Source organism: Polyergus mexicanus, unplaced genomic scaffold, assembly GCF_030449975.1.
Source record: "Polyergus mexicanus isolate NDT 795.1 unplaced genomic scaffold, iyPolMexi1.0 SCAF_10, whole genome shotgun sequence".
Taxonomy (NCBI): domain Eukaryota; kingdom Metazoa; phylum Arthropoda; class Insecta; order Hymenoptera; family Formicidae; genus Polyergus; species Polyergus mexicanus.
In genome coordinates this window covers 9,248,975-9,268,896 of record NW_027223330.1, presented here as the reverse complement: position 1 = coordinate 9,268,896, position 19,922 = coordinate 9,248,975, and the positions used below count along the sequence as shown (strand labels likewise).

Below are 19,922 nucleotides of genomic sequence, written 5' to 3'. Positions count from 1 at the left end.
AAACAATTAGTATCCAATATATATATATATATATATATAATATTAAAAAAAATTAATTAATTCCTTTCCACTATGATTATAGCAATGTATCATTTGCTGTTCAATCACATAATTCATTTAAAATTTCATAGTAATTATGTAAAAATTATATACATAATAATAATTAAAAAAAAAAAAAAAAAAAAAAAAAAAAAAAAAAAAAAAAGTTATTCTAGACCAATATCACATTCTCTAGATGAATTTTCTTGACTAGAAGATAAAATATGTAATGCAATGCAAACAATCTTCATGATTTAGGATTGATGCATAACATGTACTCTTTGTCGCTGACCGCCAATATAAATTACTTGTCTTGGCTCGTCCGGATGAATAAGTTCGTCCGTATGTTTCCATCGCCATTTCTTCTCACTTTCTTTGACACGTCTGTGATCGATGTAACTGATAACGCAGCTCGCTGGTATCCATATGATGGTAGTAATGATTATTACAGCACCCACTATATTATCTTTTAGAAAACGCATAACTTTATTGATATTTATATCCTCAATAATGTCCCAAAATCGTTCTACTACATCTTGAATTGTTTTCTCGCACGCGCCCTAAACGAATGTATATATATTAGAATCAATTAAAGTTCTTATTAAAAAAAAGTCCTGTAATATCGTCTTACCTGATTGCAAAAACCTTGAATACATGGCGTCCCATCGGGTAATATATCTGGTGGGTCTATCGGAAAACATGTTTCATTCAAACTCATTCTACAGCATCTTTTACATGCATCACCAACTGTTAATCAAAAATTTCATGTAATTATAATATTAATAATAATATATATCTTTCAACATACAAGTGCATATTGTTAGTATATAACATAACTAATTATGTAACATATTAGTTGTGTAATACATAACCAATTGTACAGTGCTGAAGATAAACGTTTCGTCTTCTTATCAGAGTTATAAATATCTTCATAAAATAATGTTTCAAATTTTCTTTAATTATGATAAAAAAAGAGTAAGCATTGCAATATAGAATCGAAAGATCAAAAAGTAGCAATTGGTTCTATATTGCACATAATAACAGACTATTCATAAATAAATTGCAAATTTGTAGAACTAAATTATAAAATTTAGTTTTTTTTCTTGTATATGATATGAGAAAATAATACATAAGCGTGATAAAATTCTCCTGCCATTTATCGTTCCTATTGACAAAAAATTAAGATAAAAAATTAAAATAAAGTACATACTTGTGTCACACATGCAACTTTGTAAATTTTGAGTCTCGCAGTATGGCATACATTTGCCTCCACGGCACTGACCACGTTCAAGACAACTAGTACCATCCATCATGGCCGGAGATCTTGGACATTCGCTGGATGCTCCGGTGCAACGCGATTCTTGTTCGCAAGTAGCGTATTGCGCATCGCGGCATTTCACGCTTGCAGGCATATATGCGCAACTTTGACAGCATGGGGAATTTTTGTCACTGTTGAAAGAAATAAAATGAACATTTTGCATTGCTGAATGTAAATTGAATTTAAAGATTTTCATCATAAAATCGTAGAAGAAATAGAGATGTAATTGTATACATTACCTACAGACCGCTCCTTGATTACTTCGAAGTTTGCAATTTTTGTCGCAACATGGATCATTATCTTCCGTTCCCAAGAGACCTGCGTCGCATTCCTCGTCACCCTCGACTCTCAAATTTCCACAGAACGATTCTTCTGGCTCTGAGAAACAACGTCCAGATTTGGCTAACAAGACCTTCCTGATAGATCGTAAACTGCATGGCGAAAATCTCTACACATGGGGAAAAAAATATATATATATATATGTATATAAGAACGACTCTATAACATAAAAAGTAATCTATATTAATGCCTCACTCAAGAAACATGCATTAGAATATTCAATTTATCATATTGTGATAAAAATTGAGATGTGTTAATAGAATATATACTTTACCTTGTTATTTACATCATAACCACTAACACTGTAAGTATACATCAAGTAAGATCCACCTTGACTTGCACTTGGACTGCAACTCTATAATCAATAATGTTGAAAGATTAAATGCCAATCTTGCAAAGAAACAGAACAAAAAAAAATTTGTTGCAGGGCAAAGTGGATATCGGTACAAGGATATGTTTCAACAATTCATGAACAAAGGGAAACATATTTTTGTACCAATATCTTCACTTTTCTCAATTTCTTTTTCTAATTTTTAATAATCATATTTGTTATTTGAATTGTGTTGTTAAACATTAGCTCCATATCTCAGGAATTGTGATATATACAACAATATCTAAACCAGTGCTCGGAATTAGATGCCCTTTTGGTCCGATATCTGAGATCTGAGGCGCCGCTTGCGGTTCCCCCACTACCGTTCGAAGGCTCGACGGCCGAGCCGCCGATCGCGCGTGTAACGCTAACGCTATGCCTCAGGAGCATCTCTATATAAAAAATATGCTGAGATCGTACCTTCTGTCAAATTGTCATTTAAATTTGCCTTGCTAGATGATTTTTATAAATTTCTATTATTAATATATTATATATGTAATCTATTATGCACACATATATATTATATGTTATAATAATATATTTTAGAGACAGTAATATATATATATAATAATTACAATTTTGATAATAGTTTTCCACATCACCCATGAGGTACTATGGCCGATGCGTTTTTTTAAAAGTGGTTTTCTCAGTAAGCCTATTCCACTAAAAGATAATAAAGATAATGAAATAGGAATAGGCCTATTCTCTGGGAAAACCACTTAAAAAAAAAAACGCATCGACAATAATACCTCATGGGTGATGTGGAAAGCTATTATCAAAATTGTAATTATTATATATATATTACTGTCTCTAAAATATATTATTATAACATATAATATATATGTGCGTAATAGATTACATATATAATTTATTAATAGAAATTTATAAAAATTACGCAGCAAAGCAAATTTAAATGATGATTTGATAGAAGGTACGATCTCAGCATATTTTTTATATAGGAACGCTTCTGAGGTATAGTATTGCACGCGCAATTGGCGGCTCGGCCGTCGAGCCTCGAACGGTAGTGGAGAAAGCGCAGGCGGCGCCTCAGATATCGGCCCGAAAATTGTATCTAATTCCGAGCACTGATCTAAACTATAATTTACCGAAACATCTGGATCATGTTCAGAACCCCAATTATGACCAAATTCATGTGCTGTAACCAAATCGGCTTCTCTTGTAATTACTCTCTGCCCATAATGATTTCTGCTGGAGCTTAGGCCCGAGTTTAGATATAATGTATATCCATTTTTGAAGTACTCTGTAAGAGAATAAATTTTCTGTTGATAATTTATGTTGCATTGTGAGAGAGAAAAAGATAATATATAAATGTTGCATTATGTTTTATTATACAATATTTGATTGCAATCAAAATATTTAAAATACAGACCTGGTGTACATATACCACCCACTGAATTTCTACGAGGAGATCCTACATAAGCCAATCCAAGAATACCACCTTCAAACTTAAGATCGGTAAATAGGTGAGCCAAACAAAAGTCCTTATGGCTATATTCTCGGCTGAATACCTGCATTAACACATTATGTAATAATAAACAATATATTTAATTTTAACAATAAGGGATACTCTTTAATATAAATAATAACCTCGAGCAATGTACGGACATCCCATTTCTCGCGAATCATATTATAATGTGTTTCGCCACCTCTCACTCGTGTCGGTTCACTATGAACAACGATCTTTTTAATAACAAAACCCATTCCTTTGAAACCATCTTCCTCTTTATGTTCCATCCATAAAGTGTCATTGTAGATCTTATGTACTCTATCAATCAAACTTATCTGCAATAAATTAATATTATTACAATTGCAAATCAATGTACATAAACAACTGTATACTATTAAGCTCAGATATACCAAATAATTAATTGTAGTTTTTGTACTGCTGGCACCCATTTCTTGATAAAATCGATAATCAGCAACCAGTAATAATGGGCATCTTGTTTTTGTCGGTGCATAATCATAAGTTTCTGTTTGTCTTTTCACCCTGCTTCTGCTGTTATCCTTTTTTGTATAATCTTCCTCAGAATCGTCCTCGTCATTTAGTGTATAATCTATGCCAAAAAGTGTGCATAATATTAATGTCACAAAATTAGAAATAATTTTATAAAGCACAAAAAAGAATATATATATTATTTATATTGTATGATAATACCGTACTTAAATTTTCCTTTATGTAACCACAGGTCTTTGGAGCTCCGTGTGTATGACCTTCCCCATCTTTGTAATGTTCCCAATTGAGTTTAACATCAGATGATTTATAAATGATCATTGTTTGATTGTCTGAATGAGGAAGATGTCTCCAAGATGGCTAAAATACATCCACTTGTTAAAGTTCTAATTAACAATCTGACAATCTGTGTCAAATATAGACAAAAATAGCCACAAATTCAAGAATATATACCACAATAGAGTGTTGCATTCATATATATAAATATATATATGTATGTGTATGTGTGTGTGTGTGTGTGTTGATAAACATATTCTTTTCATATAATTTTATTTAATGTATTATTTTTCATTATATTGCTTTTTAGTTATTATTGTATAAATTTCATTCAACGCATATATACTTACCTCAATATGATAGGTTTCATCCAAAGTTGTTACAGTACCTGTTAGAATGCCATTATCAATTTGCATTTGAGCATGAGACTCCATTTCTCCAAATACTCGGCCATGATAAAAATTGTCATGATCTATGAAATAAAATATCAAAAATGCAGTGACTTGATTTTTTTTTTAATATACCTGTTATCATACCTAAATGTACAGTTTTCTCCTTTCCATCAGCATTGACCTCATATGCTTTAAAATTGGAATGTATAACTTCTCTTCTGGGTGTTAAAATTAATCGAAAATGACTGTAAATAAAAAGAAAAAAAATATTAATTGACATATAAAACATTTTTAAAGATAACAGAATAATTTTATTTGACAATAATATAATATTTTTGACAATAATATAAATATAGGAGTAATCAAATATATCTTGCCGTCCATGTGAATAAAATTCCATTTCATGTATTTTATTGTATGGGTTATAACTGTGGTGAATACCTCGCTTTACAATCTTATGTTGGAAATGAGTACTGTGAATTGTTTCATAATATTTTAAACTTCTGTGAAGCCCACCTGTTAATATAAAATTAACGCAAATACTAGATTTTAAAAAACACATTATATAGAAAGATTTGCAATAAAAATAAAAAATAATAATGCAAAAATTTTTATTTGAACATAAGATTAAAGTGGGGAATATCGAGAAAAATAATCATTAATTCTATGTAAGCTCGCCAGTATTAAGTATCTTACTGGAAAAAAAATCTATGTTGAAGTTTCTTTGGCAATTTATAAAAAAAAAGAATACAGTTTATTTTATAATTCTGCAAACTTATATGAAAAAAACTTTAAATTTTTAAAATCAGATATCCTGACATCTCTCAAAAAAATTTTTTCTCAGCTTTAAACGAAAAATTATGCCTTTTATTTTTTATATGTTAATTACGAATCAATCTGTAACATATTATAATATAAAATAGCTCTTATATGAATTTAAATATGTAACTTACGAATACTCTGGAGAGTAATAAAAATACAATAGATAAGTAAAGCATTTCGCTTATCCATTGTTGATGGAAGAATTAATAATATACTTTGTTTTTATATACACTTTATATACATAGGTTACAATCTATAATGTTGGAATCTTTTTCTTGCACGGATTATTGTAATTTTTTCATTACTTTTAACACAATTTATCCAGAAAAAAGAATTTATCACAAACGGCATAATAACACGAGTAAAAAGAGCAAAAATAGATTATTGTTGATTTCGTAAACGTCTCTTTTACTTTTACCCATCATGTGATTGACGATGACAATTACCGATTAGTTCTATTTACAACCAGAAGTTTTTGACCAATCGATGTACTAAAATACCGAGCTAGCGGGATATAGCCAATGAGATTGCTGGTTGATAACTCTCCTTAAAATTCATCATTTAATGTTAGTCGCGTATCTAGATAATCATACATCATAGTCCTATTACTTAACACGAAGCGCATGCGCGAAGTGACCCGCATAAACTTCAGTTGCAAGTTGCACAGCAACTAAAGCGGGGAGCACACACTTTTGCATAAGTGCATAATCACAAGCATAAGGAAATTGATTGGTCCATTTTCTTATGCATAACAAAATTGGCCAATCAATTTCCTTATGCTTATGATCATGCGCTTATGCAAAAGTGTGTGCTCCCCGCTTTACGCAGCGTTCAATTTTCTCGCTCGTTTCCCGCGCTTCTTTCATATTGTAGAACGGACCGAGGGGTTAACGAGGTTTTATGAATCAGGAAAGAAGGCGTAAAGGAATTTGCTAGAACTGGTTGTTTTTTTTATTAATGCACAATTATTTGTTTCATAACTGTGACACTTTAATGATTGGATCTCGCGTATTAAATACTTAACGGACGTTCACGCGAATTGCGAGGAAGAACGCACGGAGGAATAAGTAAACAGTCTTAACTGTATGAAAGCCGCAACACGAGTCACGTGGTCACGTCTCAACTCGTTCTTCCCTATCTCGAATCCTTAACGACCTATGGTTGCATCGCAACACAAACAAACATAGGTTGCCAAGCGATTAACAAATGAAGGCGCTGTTGTCGAGTTGGCATGCAACGAGACAACCGCTGCGCGCACAATACAGATGGCAGCAGAAAGTTATGCCAAACGGATTATAAGGTCTATAGGTTCTTACACATATGTCACCTTTTAGTTCACTTAAGAAAGTCACTAGAGCTGCTAGATATTCGCCAAGGTGTAAATTTATTAGCAGCTCATCGAGATCGCTGCCATCTTCTCCACGCAAACAAATTGATGGAATCATTAACGCCACAGCGTTCAAAGATGAGTGTGACAATGGATGAAATAGTACCGGAAACACCTCAACGAAATTTTGCCACGGAGATACAAAATCAGGACATCACGGAAACACCCCGAAAAAGTAGAACTCTTAAGTGTAGACAAATAACACCCTTGAATTCCATAAATAAAACAGCTCCATTGCCGCAGCTTCACAGACGAAAATCTTTCAGCGGGCTCGGAATGAGCGAGAGCTTCTCACCCGAACAAAAGGAGAATACATTGAAGAGACGCGCGAACGATCAATTGACAGTGAAACCGGCAAAATTATTCAAGGCGGACGATGTTTCTGCGCCTAGAGCTAGAGCAGCGTTGTTTCAGGAGAGAAAGAACGAATCTAATAGCTTGAAAAATATTTCATTGAATACAAAAACATTTTACAGTAGCAACACAAGGACTGAGCGATCATTTGCTTTTGGTGATTTTAGTTATAACGATGTTAAAAAAAGACGAAGTTTACCGACGCTAAACATAAACAGCAGGCGTTCATTATTAAAGAAGCAGAAATTCGGTATATATAAAATAAATGCCGGTGTGTCTCATGATATCAAAAAGCCAAAGAAGCCTAAAACAAAACCAGAGATATTAAAGAAAGAGGAGCAGCATATTACACAGGATCCTGCCATTTCAAACAAAAATCCACCTATGAATGCAATTGCAGAAAAAGCCCCTTCACCAGAGGTCGACTATAGTAAACGATTTTTTAAAACTAAAAGATTAAACAGAACGATTGACGCTGCTATGGTAGTGAATCAGAAACACGTTCGCGCAACAAATGTATGCAAGCAACAAGTGAAAGTCACAGGTATCTGTTTGGATACCACAGACCTAACTGTGGATGAACCAGAGATTGAAGCTACATTGGAGCAAGATAAAGTTATTAATCTTTTGAAAATATTGGAGGATGATTGGGCGAACGATGATTATGATACAATGGAAACATTGACCAATAATACAACAGTAAACACGATTTCTCCGTTAAAAACAACGACGACGCTAGCTAAGAACGCGATCATGTCACCAGCTACTGAACTCAGTAACATGACTTCGACTATGAACATCAAAGATGTTATTTCTCTAACAAACTTTGGAAATCTTTCACTTGATAATACAAACAGTAATAATGATGCCATAAAAACTGGCGAAAACGAAAAAAGATACTTTCCATTATTCAACAAAGGAAATTCTGCATCTGATAATATTTTCGAGTATGTTTTGCAATACCTGTGCTATAAATCGCATAAATCTTTTTCATTATCATTAAAAATATTTTATTTTATTTATATAAAATTATACATACATATTTTCTATTAATATTTTTATTTGATTTATATTAATTCTCTCTCTCTTTCTCTTTTTGAGAAAATATTTTAAGTCATAAAGGCAAAAATATTACAAAGAATTCAATTCTAGATCCATTTCAATATAGTATTTTGATTTCTCTTTTAGAGAAACAAATAACAGAAAAGTTATAAAATCCTCAAAAAAAAATTTGCAATGGCAATTGTCCACAAAAGGTGGTGGTGCAGAAAATCAATATCAGTTAGATGCTGGTCAAAAGTGTTTTGGTGCCACTCAATGCCCAGAATGCAATATTGTATACCAATTGGGCAATCCCGAAGATGAAAATGCTCATTTAAATTATCACAATAGCATACGGACTTTAAAATTCCAAGTAAACTGAATCTTATATTCATAAAATTATATACTATCATATATTGCTATAAAAAAGTATGATAATATATCTGTTACATGTATTTTAGGGATGGAAGAACGAGCGTGTTATAATGGAAGATACTTTTACATCTAGTAGAATAATATTAGTCGAATCACATGACTCGAAACAATATTGGAAAAAAGTATCAGATATTTTGGCCATTGTAGATAGAGATTTGGGATTGGCAGATATGAGTATATCAAATTATCAGGGCAAAAAGGTATGCATAAAGAGTATATATACAGAGATATATACAGCGTTTATATTATATCGAATTCGATAAAAGAAAAATATGAATCACGTAGGTCTTGTTGTATATTCGCGAGAAAAACGTTCTCGGAATATTGGTAGCGGAATCTATCCAAACGGCATATCGCATGATTCCTGAACTAATTGAGCTAAACTGTTGTACCGCCGAAAGCACACCTACGAAATGCGGCATAAACGTTGTCTGGACGGCGATGAGTCACCGTAAACAGGGTATAGCCACTAAACTTGTCGATACTTTGAGGTAAACTATTGTTAATCACATTGTTTTGCTGGTAGCAAAAATAGAAAATATATCGTTCACGTGTTTCAGATCGAAATTCTTCTATGGTTATGTGATGTCGTTGGACGATATAGCGTTTTCGATACCGACTCCAAGCGGCAAAATCTTTGCCGAGAAATACACGAAAACGAAAAATTTCAAAGTTTACAACTAAGTCTATTTCATTTCGGATCCAACATTTTGTAACGTGTTTTATTCTAAATGGTCGCTTTTTTTCTAATTATTATTAATAAAATATCCGGTAATCATTTATACATTTTTAAGAATTGTATTTTACCTTGACGATTATTTATTTTTGTGAAAACTTTACTACAGATGTTTATAGAAAAATAAGATTGATATAGTTCATTTAATTTATTAATGTAATTTCTCTTTTTAAATTGTTTGTCAATATAAAAATAGATTTTACTTAGATTTCATAATTCTAATAAAATATCTTTCTTTTTCTTAATACATAGTAATACACTAATGGTCTTCAAGTTTAAGCAGTTTGGAAGTTGATAATAAAAATACGAATATTTTTGAGATAGACATTAAGTATATAGAGTTCTATCTCTAATTTGTTAAATAGATACTTGCGCGCTATTAATTTTAATATATTTTTCTTAAAGTGATAGAAATAATATATCTAACAATGTAAGTTATTATAGATGGAATATGTTATATCTAAAATTATCTGTTTGATGAGGAAATTAAATAAATTTCATTGAATGAAATGGTTCATCTTTTTTTATCAAATTGGAATGTTGAAAATATATGTTTTTTGTAATAACAAATTTATGCATGGTATGCATTTATAAAGAAATATATTTAGAAAAAAAACTTACAAAATAAAATATGCTATATCTTACTAACTATATCTTAACATATTGAATACTTTTAAACACATAAAGGGTCATATATTTTGCTGTTAATAATAATTAGAACTAAATGCAAATTATTGCAATTTTATTCCAATTGTATAACATGCTAAATATATTTTAACTCTTCAGTATAAAATAAACTATGGAAGAGATTTTAAATCCTAAAATTTTATAATTAACTTTGGCAATTAACAATAAGAAATACAAAAGAAACATTTTATTATTATCTGTAATTGCTCTGGAAAAATCAAATAAAAACTTTATATCACAATGTATTAGGTACTAATTATTCTGTATATGATATAAATAGAACCTTCTTTGCATTGTTAGATATATATATAGTTTGCACTTACAACAAAAATAAATCTTGCGTAATTCGTATCATTAATCTGTCCGATTTTACCATCGGCTACGATTATAGCCTTGTCTACCTCTATTGCCGTCTCTACTATTTCTTAAACCGGATCGTTCTGAATCTTTCCTCTGCTTCCATGCTTCATATCTTTCAGACATTTTATGTAATTCCTCAGGTACTTCCTGAAATAAAAAATACAAGAGTTTCATTTCTTTGTAAAAAATCTGGAATAACTAAATGCTTGCCTAGCATATCTACTGACTTGATCAGCCTCTTCAAGAATACTGATGAGTTCCTTAGCATGATGCCAGTCCTGTCTTGTCATAAAAGTGATACTTTCTCCTGTTCGACCCGCGCGTCCGGTACGACCGACTCTGTGAACGTATTCCTCTATATCCTTTGGAAAGTCATAATTCAATACATATCTAAAATAAGAGTAAAATTATTATAATAAAACTGTTTGTATATTGATGTTGCATTGTAAGCACATTTTTTACTTATGAAACTTACGTAATGTCTTCAATATCGATTCCTCGACTAGCCACATCGGTCGCGAGAAGAATCTGAACCGTTCCAGTCTTTAGATCTTCTAATGCTTGTTCTCTATCCGCTTGCTCTCTATCACCGTGAATGCTTTGACAATCGATATTCGCTAAAGCTAGATCGCTAGAAATATCATCCACCTTTGCCTTCTTACCAAAAAATACTATCACTTTATCATGAGAGCCCATCTCACGCAAGAACTGGTGCATCTATACAATACATTGTAATAATATATGATTAATATGACATTAAAATAGTTTATAACTAATTCTGCATCAATATTGTATGCATTTTAGAAGTAGAGTCAATTGATTTGGAAAGAATATTATTTCAAATTTCTCATTTATTAGAAAATATAAGGAAACATTGATATGAAAACTTAGTAAAAAAATTCTATATTATAATCTCATTCAAATAGAAGCTGAGAAGAAAAGGAGAAGTGATTCACAGTTGCAGTGAAAATAAGTAAGTTTTGTAACTTATTTCAAAATGGTACTAACCATATCTAACTTTTCATCTTCATTAATCAAGCAAATCTTCTGTGTTACAGAATGAACAGCTGCTAGATCAAGTGATCCAACGCATACTTGAATGGGATTTTTCATATATGATTGAGCTAAGCGTCTTACACCTGGAGGCCATGTAGCACTGACAAAAGGACAGAACAAAGCAACACATTAACATTCATTGTATCAATTATATACAACTTATATATGAGTATATGTTTAAGTATATATGATTTAAATTATATATATAATTTAAATTATTAAATTTCTTTTTTCTTAAAAAAATTCTATTTTAATGATGTGAACCTTTAATAAATATAGTTTATATATACCTCGTCATAACAGTTTGTCTGTCTGGCCGCACACCCAGCAAAGTTTTGCGAATTTGTGGTTCAAAACCCATGTCCAACATACGATCGGCTTCATCAAGTATGAGATATGTTACAGCTGTTACATTCAACACTCCTGCCTGCACCAAGTCATTTAATCTTCCCGGAGTCGCAATTACTATTTGCACGCCCTTTGTTACAATATCGATTTGTTGCTTGCGACTTCCGCCACCATAAACACACACTCTGAAATAATTTTCGATCGTGTAATATGTAATAAGCAAAAATTTATAATGTTCCGAATATAAAATAATAACACATGGAAATGCGCAAATCAGAATCTTATTATATGAAATAAACTCACGCTTTAATGCCGCGATAAGAATATTTTCCTACTTCTTTTTCAATTTGCAATGCTAATTCTCTCGTTGGTGCCATAACAAGGACATTTGGTCCAGGACGCTCCTCGCGTGGAGTTACTTGCCCATCGATATGAATTAAAGCAGGCAATAAAAAAGCAAGAGTTTTTCCTAAAATCAGTATTGTAAATATATATATGCACATAGTCGCAAGTACAGATCATGAGATAAAAAATAATCGAACCAGTTCCAGTTTGCGCTATTCCAATGAGATCTTGACCACTCAATAGAATAGGCCATGCCTGACATTGTATAGGACTCGGTTTTTCAAATCCCTGTTTTTGTATTTCTCTAAGAATTTCTGGATAGTTCTATATTATAAATAAAATATGTATAGATCTTATAAAAATGATAGATATATTAAGCTCACATTTAATTGGTTATATTACTTGGAAAGCTTGTTTAAAAGTTTGAATAAGATTTGGTATTTTTATCTTATCAAAGCCTTCTTCATTCTCGAAAACAAATTTAACTTCTATATCATTGTTGATTTTCCTGAGTTCAGCTACTCTCGTTTCTGGCATAAGAGCAACATACACATCCTCCTTGTAAAAATTTTTTATAATAGGAGGCAAAGTTGCCCATCTTTGCTTCTGATGGTTTTCCTGCCGAAAAAAAGATTAATATACTTATATGTTCATATATTACGAAGTAATTGATCTATTCAATTTATTATAATGTGCAAAACATACATATTCTTCATTGGCCTTGACCCAATCAAAATTATTCCAATCAATTTCTTCTTTCTTTTTTCCAAAGTTAGTTTCTCTCTTCTGGTTAGATTCTATACCTTGATGTGAAATACTTCTATCAATTAATAATTCCTCTATTAAACTTTTAGCTCGTTGCTGTGCTTCGTCTGTACCAATCAATGTCACAGCAGTTTGTCCATTTTCATTTGATTGTTTGTCAATCTAGATAAAGGCAAAAGTATTGCGATTGAATTACATTTTACGCAATGCATAAATAAATAATTCTTTGTTACTTACATTGATCTTAGCGTTGCTCTCATCTTGCAGAGCTTTAATTTTGCTACCACCTCTTCCAATAAGTCTTCCGACATTATTGGCATCAATGTATATAACAAGTTCACTCGTATTGTTTGAACTATTATCAGTACTCCTCTTACGTGAACTGTTACTGTAAGTTTGAGTATTTGAACTATTCCAATTATCACTGGAAGATCTGTTATAGTAATTCTGAAACTGACTGTCTCTTCTGTCTCTGTTTCCTTCCCAATTGCGATAATTTTGATCATATCTGTCTGATGATGTTCTGTTATCTTCCCTTCTATGACTCATTGTTGATAGTAATAGAAATTTTTGTGATAAAAATTGTTCTAAAATATATAGATATAACATATTTAGTATGAAAGACTGAGAAAACAAATATCTGTGTTTATTTCAGTTATATTTTCTATATTGAAGAAAATATTAAAAATATTGTATACATTATAAACTCTTTAAGAATTATATAGATGTATAAACTATAAAGAGAATAAAGAACAATCAAAGAAGAGTCAAAGCTTCTTTGCCCTAAAAAAAAAAAAACTTATTTTTCAAGTAGAATATATGCAATTGGAATAAAGCACATCTTATATTTTATAAAAAATTGAGTTCTGTTTCTCTTATTAATACAAGTGAATTCTCTCTCTCTCTCTCTCTCTCTCTCTCTCTCTCTCTCTCTCTCTCTCTCTCTCTTTGTCTTGTATGCAAAAATATATATTTATACAAGAGATGTTTTTTTATGCAAATAAATACAGATAGGTAATACAGTTATTGTATTTACAAGTATCAGAAAAAAAATTGGTTTGAAAATATCATTTATACACACAAGTTTCTTTATAAACGTTAATTATTTTATTATAAATCGATGTATGTATAAAATGATATCACAAAAGGCTGCACATGGCTAGAAATACATCTAATCTCCTTCTTCTTCGTGTAGGGATTGGCTCCGACGAATACTCGTCACACGATCATCAACTGGTTTATAAGTTATAATGCAAATAAAAGCGTTAACAAACAAAAATCCTCTTAAAAGAGGACAGAGTCCAAAAAAAATAAGGTCCAAACAAAAGACACACGCGTCAGAACACGTTCTCGTGAAAAAAATGTGATACATCTGATAACTAGCTATATTAGATTACATTCACGTTATGCTGACAAGGAATAAATATATTTCTTCTTGCCCTGCGAGAAGCGTGAATGTATAAAGTAACCTAAGCCCCCAAAAAAGATGTAAATAAATTTTATTACTCTATTCAATAATACGCACTTTTTATTACATGCAACTTTCTTCTGTGTGATTTATTCTACCGCGTCTAAGGTCATTTAAGGTATACCGACGACAAGAATTGAAAGAAATACTTTCTATCATTTATCTACCATTTATTCCAAATTATAACCATATCAACGATCTCGACAAATTTAGGGTGTTTTCCAGCAAAATACACTGCGTTAAGGCCGTATTAGGCCGATATTACATTTGTCGTACGACAAACTTTTTAAGCGCATTGATTAGCTAATTTCTAGAAACTCAAGAAAGTTTCTATTTTGCAGCCAATCAATGTGCTTAAAAAGTTTGTCGTACGACAAATGTAATATCGGCCTATATCATCCTTAATCAATTTTAATAACATCGTAATTCTAAGGCTGGGCAATCACAGCCATTTCTCTGAAGAATAGAATGACTGTGATTGATTAATTTTAACCGTCGGTTCATCTAACCGAAATTGGGCCTAATAGCGTTTTTGAATGAACGGGGGTTAATCCAAACTCGATCAATTAATCACTATATTTTATTATGAATTCAAGTCTTTTATTGGCAGAGACGATGCAATGACATCATTAATCGCTTTCAGAGCGATTAAATCAGCTACGTTCGAAAACGCTATAAAATATAAATATTATGTTAGTAATATCTGGTAATAAAATTTAGTAACATCGAGAAAAAAAATTATCGATGTAGCGATTAATCGAACATAAAAACATTGAATGAATAATCGATTTCTTAATAAAAAAAGCATCGATGTTCAAATAATCAAGTGATCTTTGCCCATCCCTAATTGCCTAAGTGTCATAGAGAAGCAATAAGCAATCTAATAATATTTATCAGAATTATTGTTATCAATATTATATGTGCTCATCATTTTGATTTAAATTTTATCGTAAGCACAAAGATAACATATTGCTTGAATAAGTAAGAATAATGAGCACAAAGTTTCTATTTGTTGAATCAGTGGAGATTTTGCGGAGTACTTTACCGCATTATCACACCTTTTTGGAAGTGATTTTAGTGATTTGGCTAGCTTGGTTTATTTCTAAAAGGCGAAGTAACAGTCATAACTCAATACCATCAAAAGAATTAGTGGAACGTAAATTAGCAGAATATCAACCAGAGTCTCTAGTACCAAAACCACTGAAAGAACATCCCTCGCTAAATCCTAAATACATCACTTCTAAAGTTGGAAAACGAATAACAATCAACGGTAAAGATTGTCTCAATTTGGGTACACATAATTATTTGGGTTTAAGCGACAGTACAGAAATATTAGAGAGCGCAGTAACAGCTATAAAGAAATATGGCGTTGGCTCTTGTGGACCACGAGGTTTTTATGGAACTGTCGATGTACATCTCGAATTAGAGGAACGCTTGGCTAATTTTATGAACGTAGACGAAGCTATTATTTATTCCTATGGATTTGCTACTATAGCATCTGCGATTCCAGCTTACTGTAAACGTAATGACTTGATATTCGTAGACGATCAAGTAAATTTTGCAATTCAAAAAGGATTGGATGCATCTCGTGGAAATATCCAATATTTTAAGCACAATAATGTTCAAGATTTACATAATCTTTTAATGAAACAAATGGAAGCAAATGAACAATATTCTAAAAAAGCTGCAAAAGTTAAACGTTTCCTGATCATAGAAGGCATCTATATGAATACAGGAAACATTTGTCCCTTGCCAGAATTATTAGATGTTTGCAAAAAATATAAATTGAGAGTTTTTATCGACGAATCGATATCATTCGGTACTATTGGTTTACATGGAAAAGGTGTTACTGAATATTTTAATATTCCTATAAATCAGATAGACATGATAATGGGTAAGAAAAATTGTACATTATGATAAAATTGCAAATAATTAAATATATTAACATATATATATGTATAACATATTATATTTATATCTTTTAGGATCTTTAGAAGGAGCTGTAGGAACTATCGGAGGTTTTTGTGTGGGAACATCATTCGTTATCGATCATCAACGTTTATCTGGACTTGGTTATTGTTTCTCAGCATCTCAGCCATCTCTTTTGGCATCCGCTGCTATCACTTCTTTAGATATCATGGAAAATAATTTACAAATATTCCAATTATTGAAAGATAATGCCTTAGCAATAGATAATGGTCTTAAAGAAATATCAATGTTAGAGTGCTCAAGTTTTGCAGAATCGCCTTTGAAGCACATATATTTAAAAAAAAAGAAAGATCGTGTTATCGAAGAGAAATTACTATTAGAAATATCTAATAAATGTGTAGAAAATAACTTGGCAGTTATACTTCCTGCTTATTTGGAAGTGGAAAAAGTTTTACCTAGACCCAGTCTTAGAATTTGTATATCTGCTAATTTAAATAAAAGCGATATTAATTTTGCATTAAATATTTTGAAAAAATGTACAGAGGAAATTTTGTCATTTTATGATTGAGAGAGAAACAAATAAATCGTAAAAAAAGAAATATTAAAAAAATCCATACACACAAACATATATATTACAAATATATCTAATATATTACATTATATTATATTTATATATATTTATATATAGATTTAATTCGATAATTAAATTTCTTTTTCCAACAAGTAAATAGAGTTATATATTTATTTTTAGCATCGAATAAAACATAATAAGAAAAATATTGTGGAAAATAAAAATAGGTGATAGAAAATATTATATATATATATATATTTTTTTATTTTTTTTTTCTGAAAATATATTTCAGCTATATTTTTATATGCTATTGATAAAATATTGTTAAAGACACAATTATATGTAAATCTGTACAATTATCAAATATATATATAGGAAAATGTTTTTTTTTTTTTTTTTTTTTTTAAATTATTTCTTAAAATATATTTTAATATTCATGTGAGATAAAAGCAGAAAAAGCTTTTCTAGTAGTCTTAGCATATACGAACTGAGGTTGCAAAAGAAAATATAAATGCTGTTTATATTCATTACCTAATATCATTAAATATTGATGCATAAAAAATAAATGTTACAATCAATGTTATTTTAAAGACTACATGCAGAGTGCTTATCTATAAGTTTTATCATAATGCTATCAACTAATTTTTTTTTTTTTTTTTGTTTTTTTGTTACCCTTGTGTGTATTATGTTTATTCATGCATAGCTCAATAAAAAATTTTATGGCCAATACGACATTCCTGTTCTAATTTAATACATTATTTGAGACAGAGCTATTCTTGAATCTATATCATTATTACATTTAATTAAAAAACCATTCTAACAAATTCTTTTATATTTGTAATAACTACAAGATTACATTATCGTTTAGGTGTGATAAAAGTTTATTCACTTTTTTTTTTTTTTTTTGGCAAAAATTCGGTGTTACCAAATTTTTAACAGAAATTGTAAATTTCACAAATGTATCTTGATCTTTCTGATAAAATCATTAATGATTTTTTGGAACTGATTAACAGATGACATCAAACAGCGTCGCGCAGATCTTGCTCGATTTTCTGCCGTCAATTCGCTGTCAGCTTACGTCGACAGGTTTTGCCGACAGAACACAAGCATAATGCAGACGCAGTTGATGCCAATCCGCTGCAATATTCTGCTCGAATGTGCCCGCAAACTGCTGACAGACTGCTAACATTTTGCTTACTGGGTAATTACTAAACGTAAACAACCCACCCCCCCGCCCCCCCCCCATTCGCGTCGTATGAAAAGTAAGACCAAGGTGTGTACGTTACGTACGTGTGTGTACGTTACGTAGGTGTGTATGCACGTAACGCGTGTATGGGTGTAAGTTATGTACATGTGTGTGTGTGTGCATGATGTTATGCGTGTGTATGTATGTATGTATGTAAGTTATGAAAGTGTGTGTGTACGTTACGTACGAGTGTGGATGTGTGGGTGTGTGTGTGTGCGTGCGTGTGGTCTGTATAAGATTAGGCTTAGGCTTAGGCTTAGGCTTAGGCTTAGGCTTAGGCTTGGTTAGGGTTAGGGTTAGGGTTAGGGTTAGGGTTAGGGTTAGGGTTAGGGTTAGGGTTAGGGTTAGGGTTAGGGTTAGGGTTAGGGTTAGGGTTAGGGTTAGGGTTAGGGTTAGGGTTAGGGTTAGGGTTAGGGTTAGGGTTAGGGTTAGGGTTAGGGTTAGGGTTAGGGTTAGGGTTAGGGTTAGGGTTAGGGTTAGGGTTAGGGTTAGGGTTAGGGTTAGGGTTAGGGTTAGGGTTAGGGTTAGGGTTAGGGTTAGGGTTAGGGTTAGGGTTAGGGTTAGGGTTAGGGTTAGGGTTAGGGTTAGGGTTAGGGTTAGGGTTAGGGTTAGGGTTAGGGTTAGGGTTAGGGTTAGGGTTAGGGTTAGGGTTAGGGTTAGGGTTAGGGTTAGGGTTAGGGTTAGGGTTAGGGTTAGGGTTAGGGTTAGGGTTAGGGTTAGGGTTAGGGTTAGGGTTAGGGTTAGGGTTAGGGTTAGGGTTAGGGTTAGGGTTAGGGTTAGGGTTAGGGTTAGGGTTAGGGTTAGGGTTAGGGTTAGGGTTAGGGTTAGGGTTAGGGTTAGGGTTAGGGTTAGGGTTAGGGTTAGGGTTAGGGTTAGGGTTAGGGTTAGGGTTAGGGTTAGGGTTAGGGTTAGGGTTAGGGTTAGGGTTAGGGTTAGGGTTAGGGTTAGGGTTAGGGTTAGGGTTAGGGTTAGGGTTAGGGTTAGGGTTAGGGTTAGGGTTAGGGTTAGGGTTAGGGTTAGGGTTAGGGTTAGGGTTAGGGTTAGGGTTAGGGTTAGGGTTAGGGTTAGGGTTAGGGTTAGGGTTAGGGTTAGGGTTAGGGTTAGGGTTAGGGTTAGGGTTAGGGTTAGGGTTAGGGTTAGGGTTAGGGTTAGGGTTAGGGTTAGGGTTAGGGTTAGGGTTAGGGTTAGGGTTAGGGTTAGGGTTAGGGTTAGGGTTAGGGTTAGGGTTAGGGTTAGGGTTAGGGTTAGGGTTAGGGTTAGGGTTAGGGTTAGGGTTAGGGTTAGGGTTAGGGTTAGGGTTAGGGTTAGGGTTAGGGTTAGGTTAGGTTAGGTTAGGTTAGGTTAGGTTAGGTTAGGTTAGGTTAGGTTAGGTTAGGTTAGGTTAGGTTAGGTTAGGTTAGGTTAGGTTAGGTTAGGTTAGGTTAGGTTAGGTTAGGTTAGGTTAGGTTAGGTTAGGTTAGGTTAGGTTAGGTTAGGTTAGGTTAGGTTAGGTTAGGTTAGGTTAGGTTAGGTTAGGTTAGGTTAGGTTAGGTTAGGTTAGGTTAGGTTAGGTTAGGTTAGGTTAGGTTAGGTTAGGTTAGGTTAGGTTAGGTTAGGTTAGGTTAGGTTAGGTTAGGTTAGGTTAGGTTAGGTTAGGTTAGGTTAGGTTAGGTTAGGTTAGGTTAGG

General features: G+C 32.3%; 4 protein-coding genes across 6 annotated transcripts; 2 read left to right on the top strand and 2 right to left on the bottom strand.

Moving 5' to 3' along the window:
- Positions 1–201: 201 nt before the first annotated feature.
- On the bottom strand, positions 202–5,914 carry Tace (ADAM 17-like protease Tace). Its single transcript, XM_070303672.1, has 14 exons — positions 5,660–5,914; positions 5,084–5,222; positions 4,851–4,951; positions 4,665–4,786; positions 4,248–4,398; positions 3,945–4,141; positions 3,675–3,869; positions 3,457–3,595; positions 3,173–3,327; positions 1,971–2,051; positions 1,597–1,805; positions 1,250–1,488; positions 671–786; positions 202–599 (listed from the first exon to the last, which is right to left on the bottom strand). Exons 1-14 carry the CDS (start codon positions 5,715–5,717, stop codon positions 294–296), a joined length of 2,208 nt encoding a protein of 735 aa, XP_070159773.1. The 5' UTR covers positions 5,718–5,914; the 3' UTR covers positions 202–293.
- A 917-nt stretch (positions 5,915–6,831) lies between these two features.
- On the top strand, positions 6,832–9,779 carry Eco (Establishment of cohesion). The gene is given in 6 exon segments (XM_070302873.1): positions 6,832–6,953; positions 6,955–8,216; positions 8,458–8,683; positions 8,772–8,945; positions 9,031–9,236; positions 9,306–9,779. Coding segments are annotated over 6 exon segments (2,097 nt in total). The 5' UTR covers positions 6,832–6,848; the 3' UTR covers positions 9,430–9,779.
- A 445-nt stretch (positions 9,780–10,224) lies between these two features.
- LOC138937024 (probable ATP-dependent RNA helicase DDX43) lies at positions 10,225–14,701 on the bottom strand. 3 transcript variants are annotated; one of them, XM_070302875.1, is made up of 12 exons: positions 14,568–14,701; positions 14,212–14,482; positions 13,280–13,629; positions 12,983–13,204; positions 12,680–12,895; positions 12,475–12,601; positions 12,236–12,401; positions 11,875–12,117; positions 11,537–11,684; positions 11,004–11,245; positions 10,756–10,918; positions 10,225–10,675 (listed from the first exon to the last, which is right to left on the bottom strand). In XM_070302875.1, the coding sequence occupies exons 3-12, from the start codon at positions 13,589–13,591 to the stop codon at positions 10,538–10,540; spliced, it is 1,977 nt and encodes a 658-aa protein (XP_070158976.1). In that variant the 5' UTR covers positions 13,592–13,629; positions 14,212–14,482; positions 14,568–14,701; the 3' UTR covers positions 10,225–10,537. The 3 variants fall into 3 exon arrangements, with proteins under 3 accessions (XP_070158976.1, XP_070158975.1, XP_070158977.1); XM_070302876.1 differs by lacking the exon at positions 14,212–14,482 and having other exon boundaries at positions 10,226–10,376; positions 10,492–10,675; XM_070302874.1 differs by lacking the exon at positions 14,212–14,482.
- Positions 14,702–15,342: 641 nt separating this feature from the next.
- Spt-i (serine palmitoyltransferase subunit I) lies at positions 15,343–17,168 on the top strand. Its single transcript, XM_070302671.1, has 2 exons — positions 15,343–16,404; positions 16,496–17,168. Exons 1-2 carry the CDS (start codon positions 15,501–15,503, stop codon positions 17,005–17,007), a joined length of 1,416 nt encoding a protein of 471 aa, XP_070158772.1. The 5' UTR covers positions 15,343–15,500; the 3' UTR covers positions 17,008–17,168.
- The last annotated feature ends 2,754 nt before the right edge of the window (positions 17,169–19,922 follow it).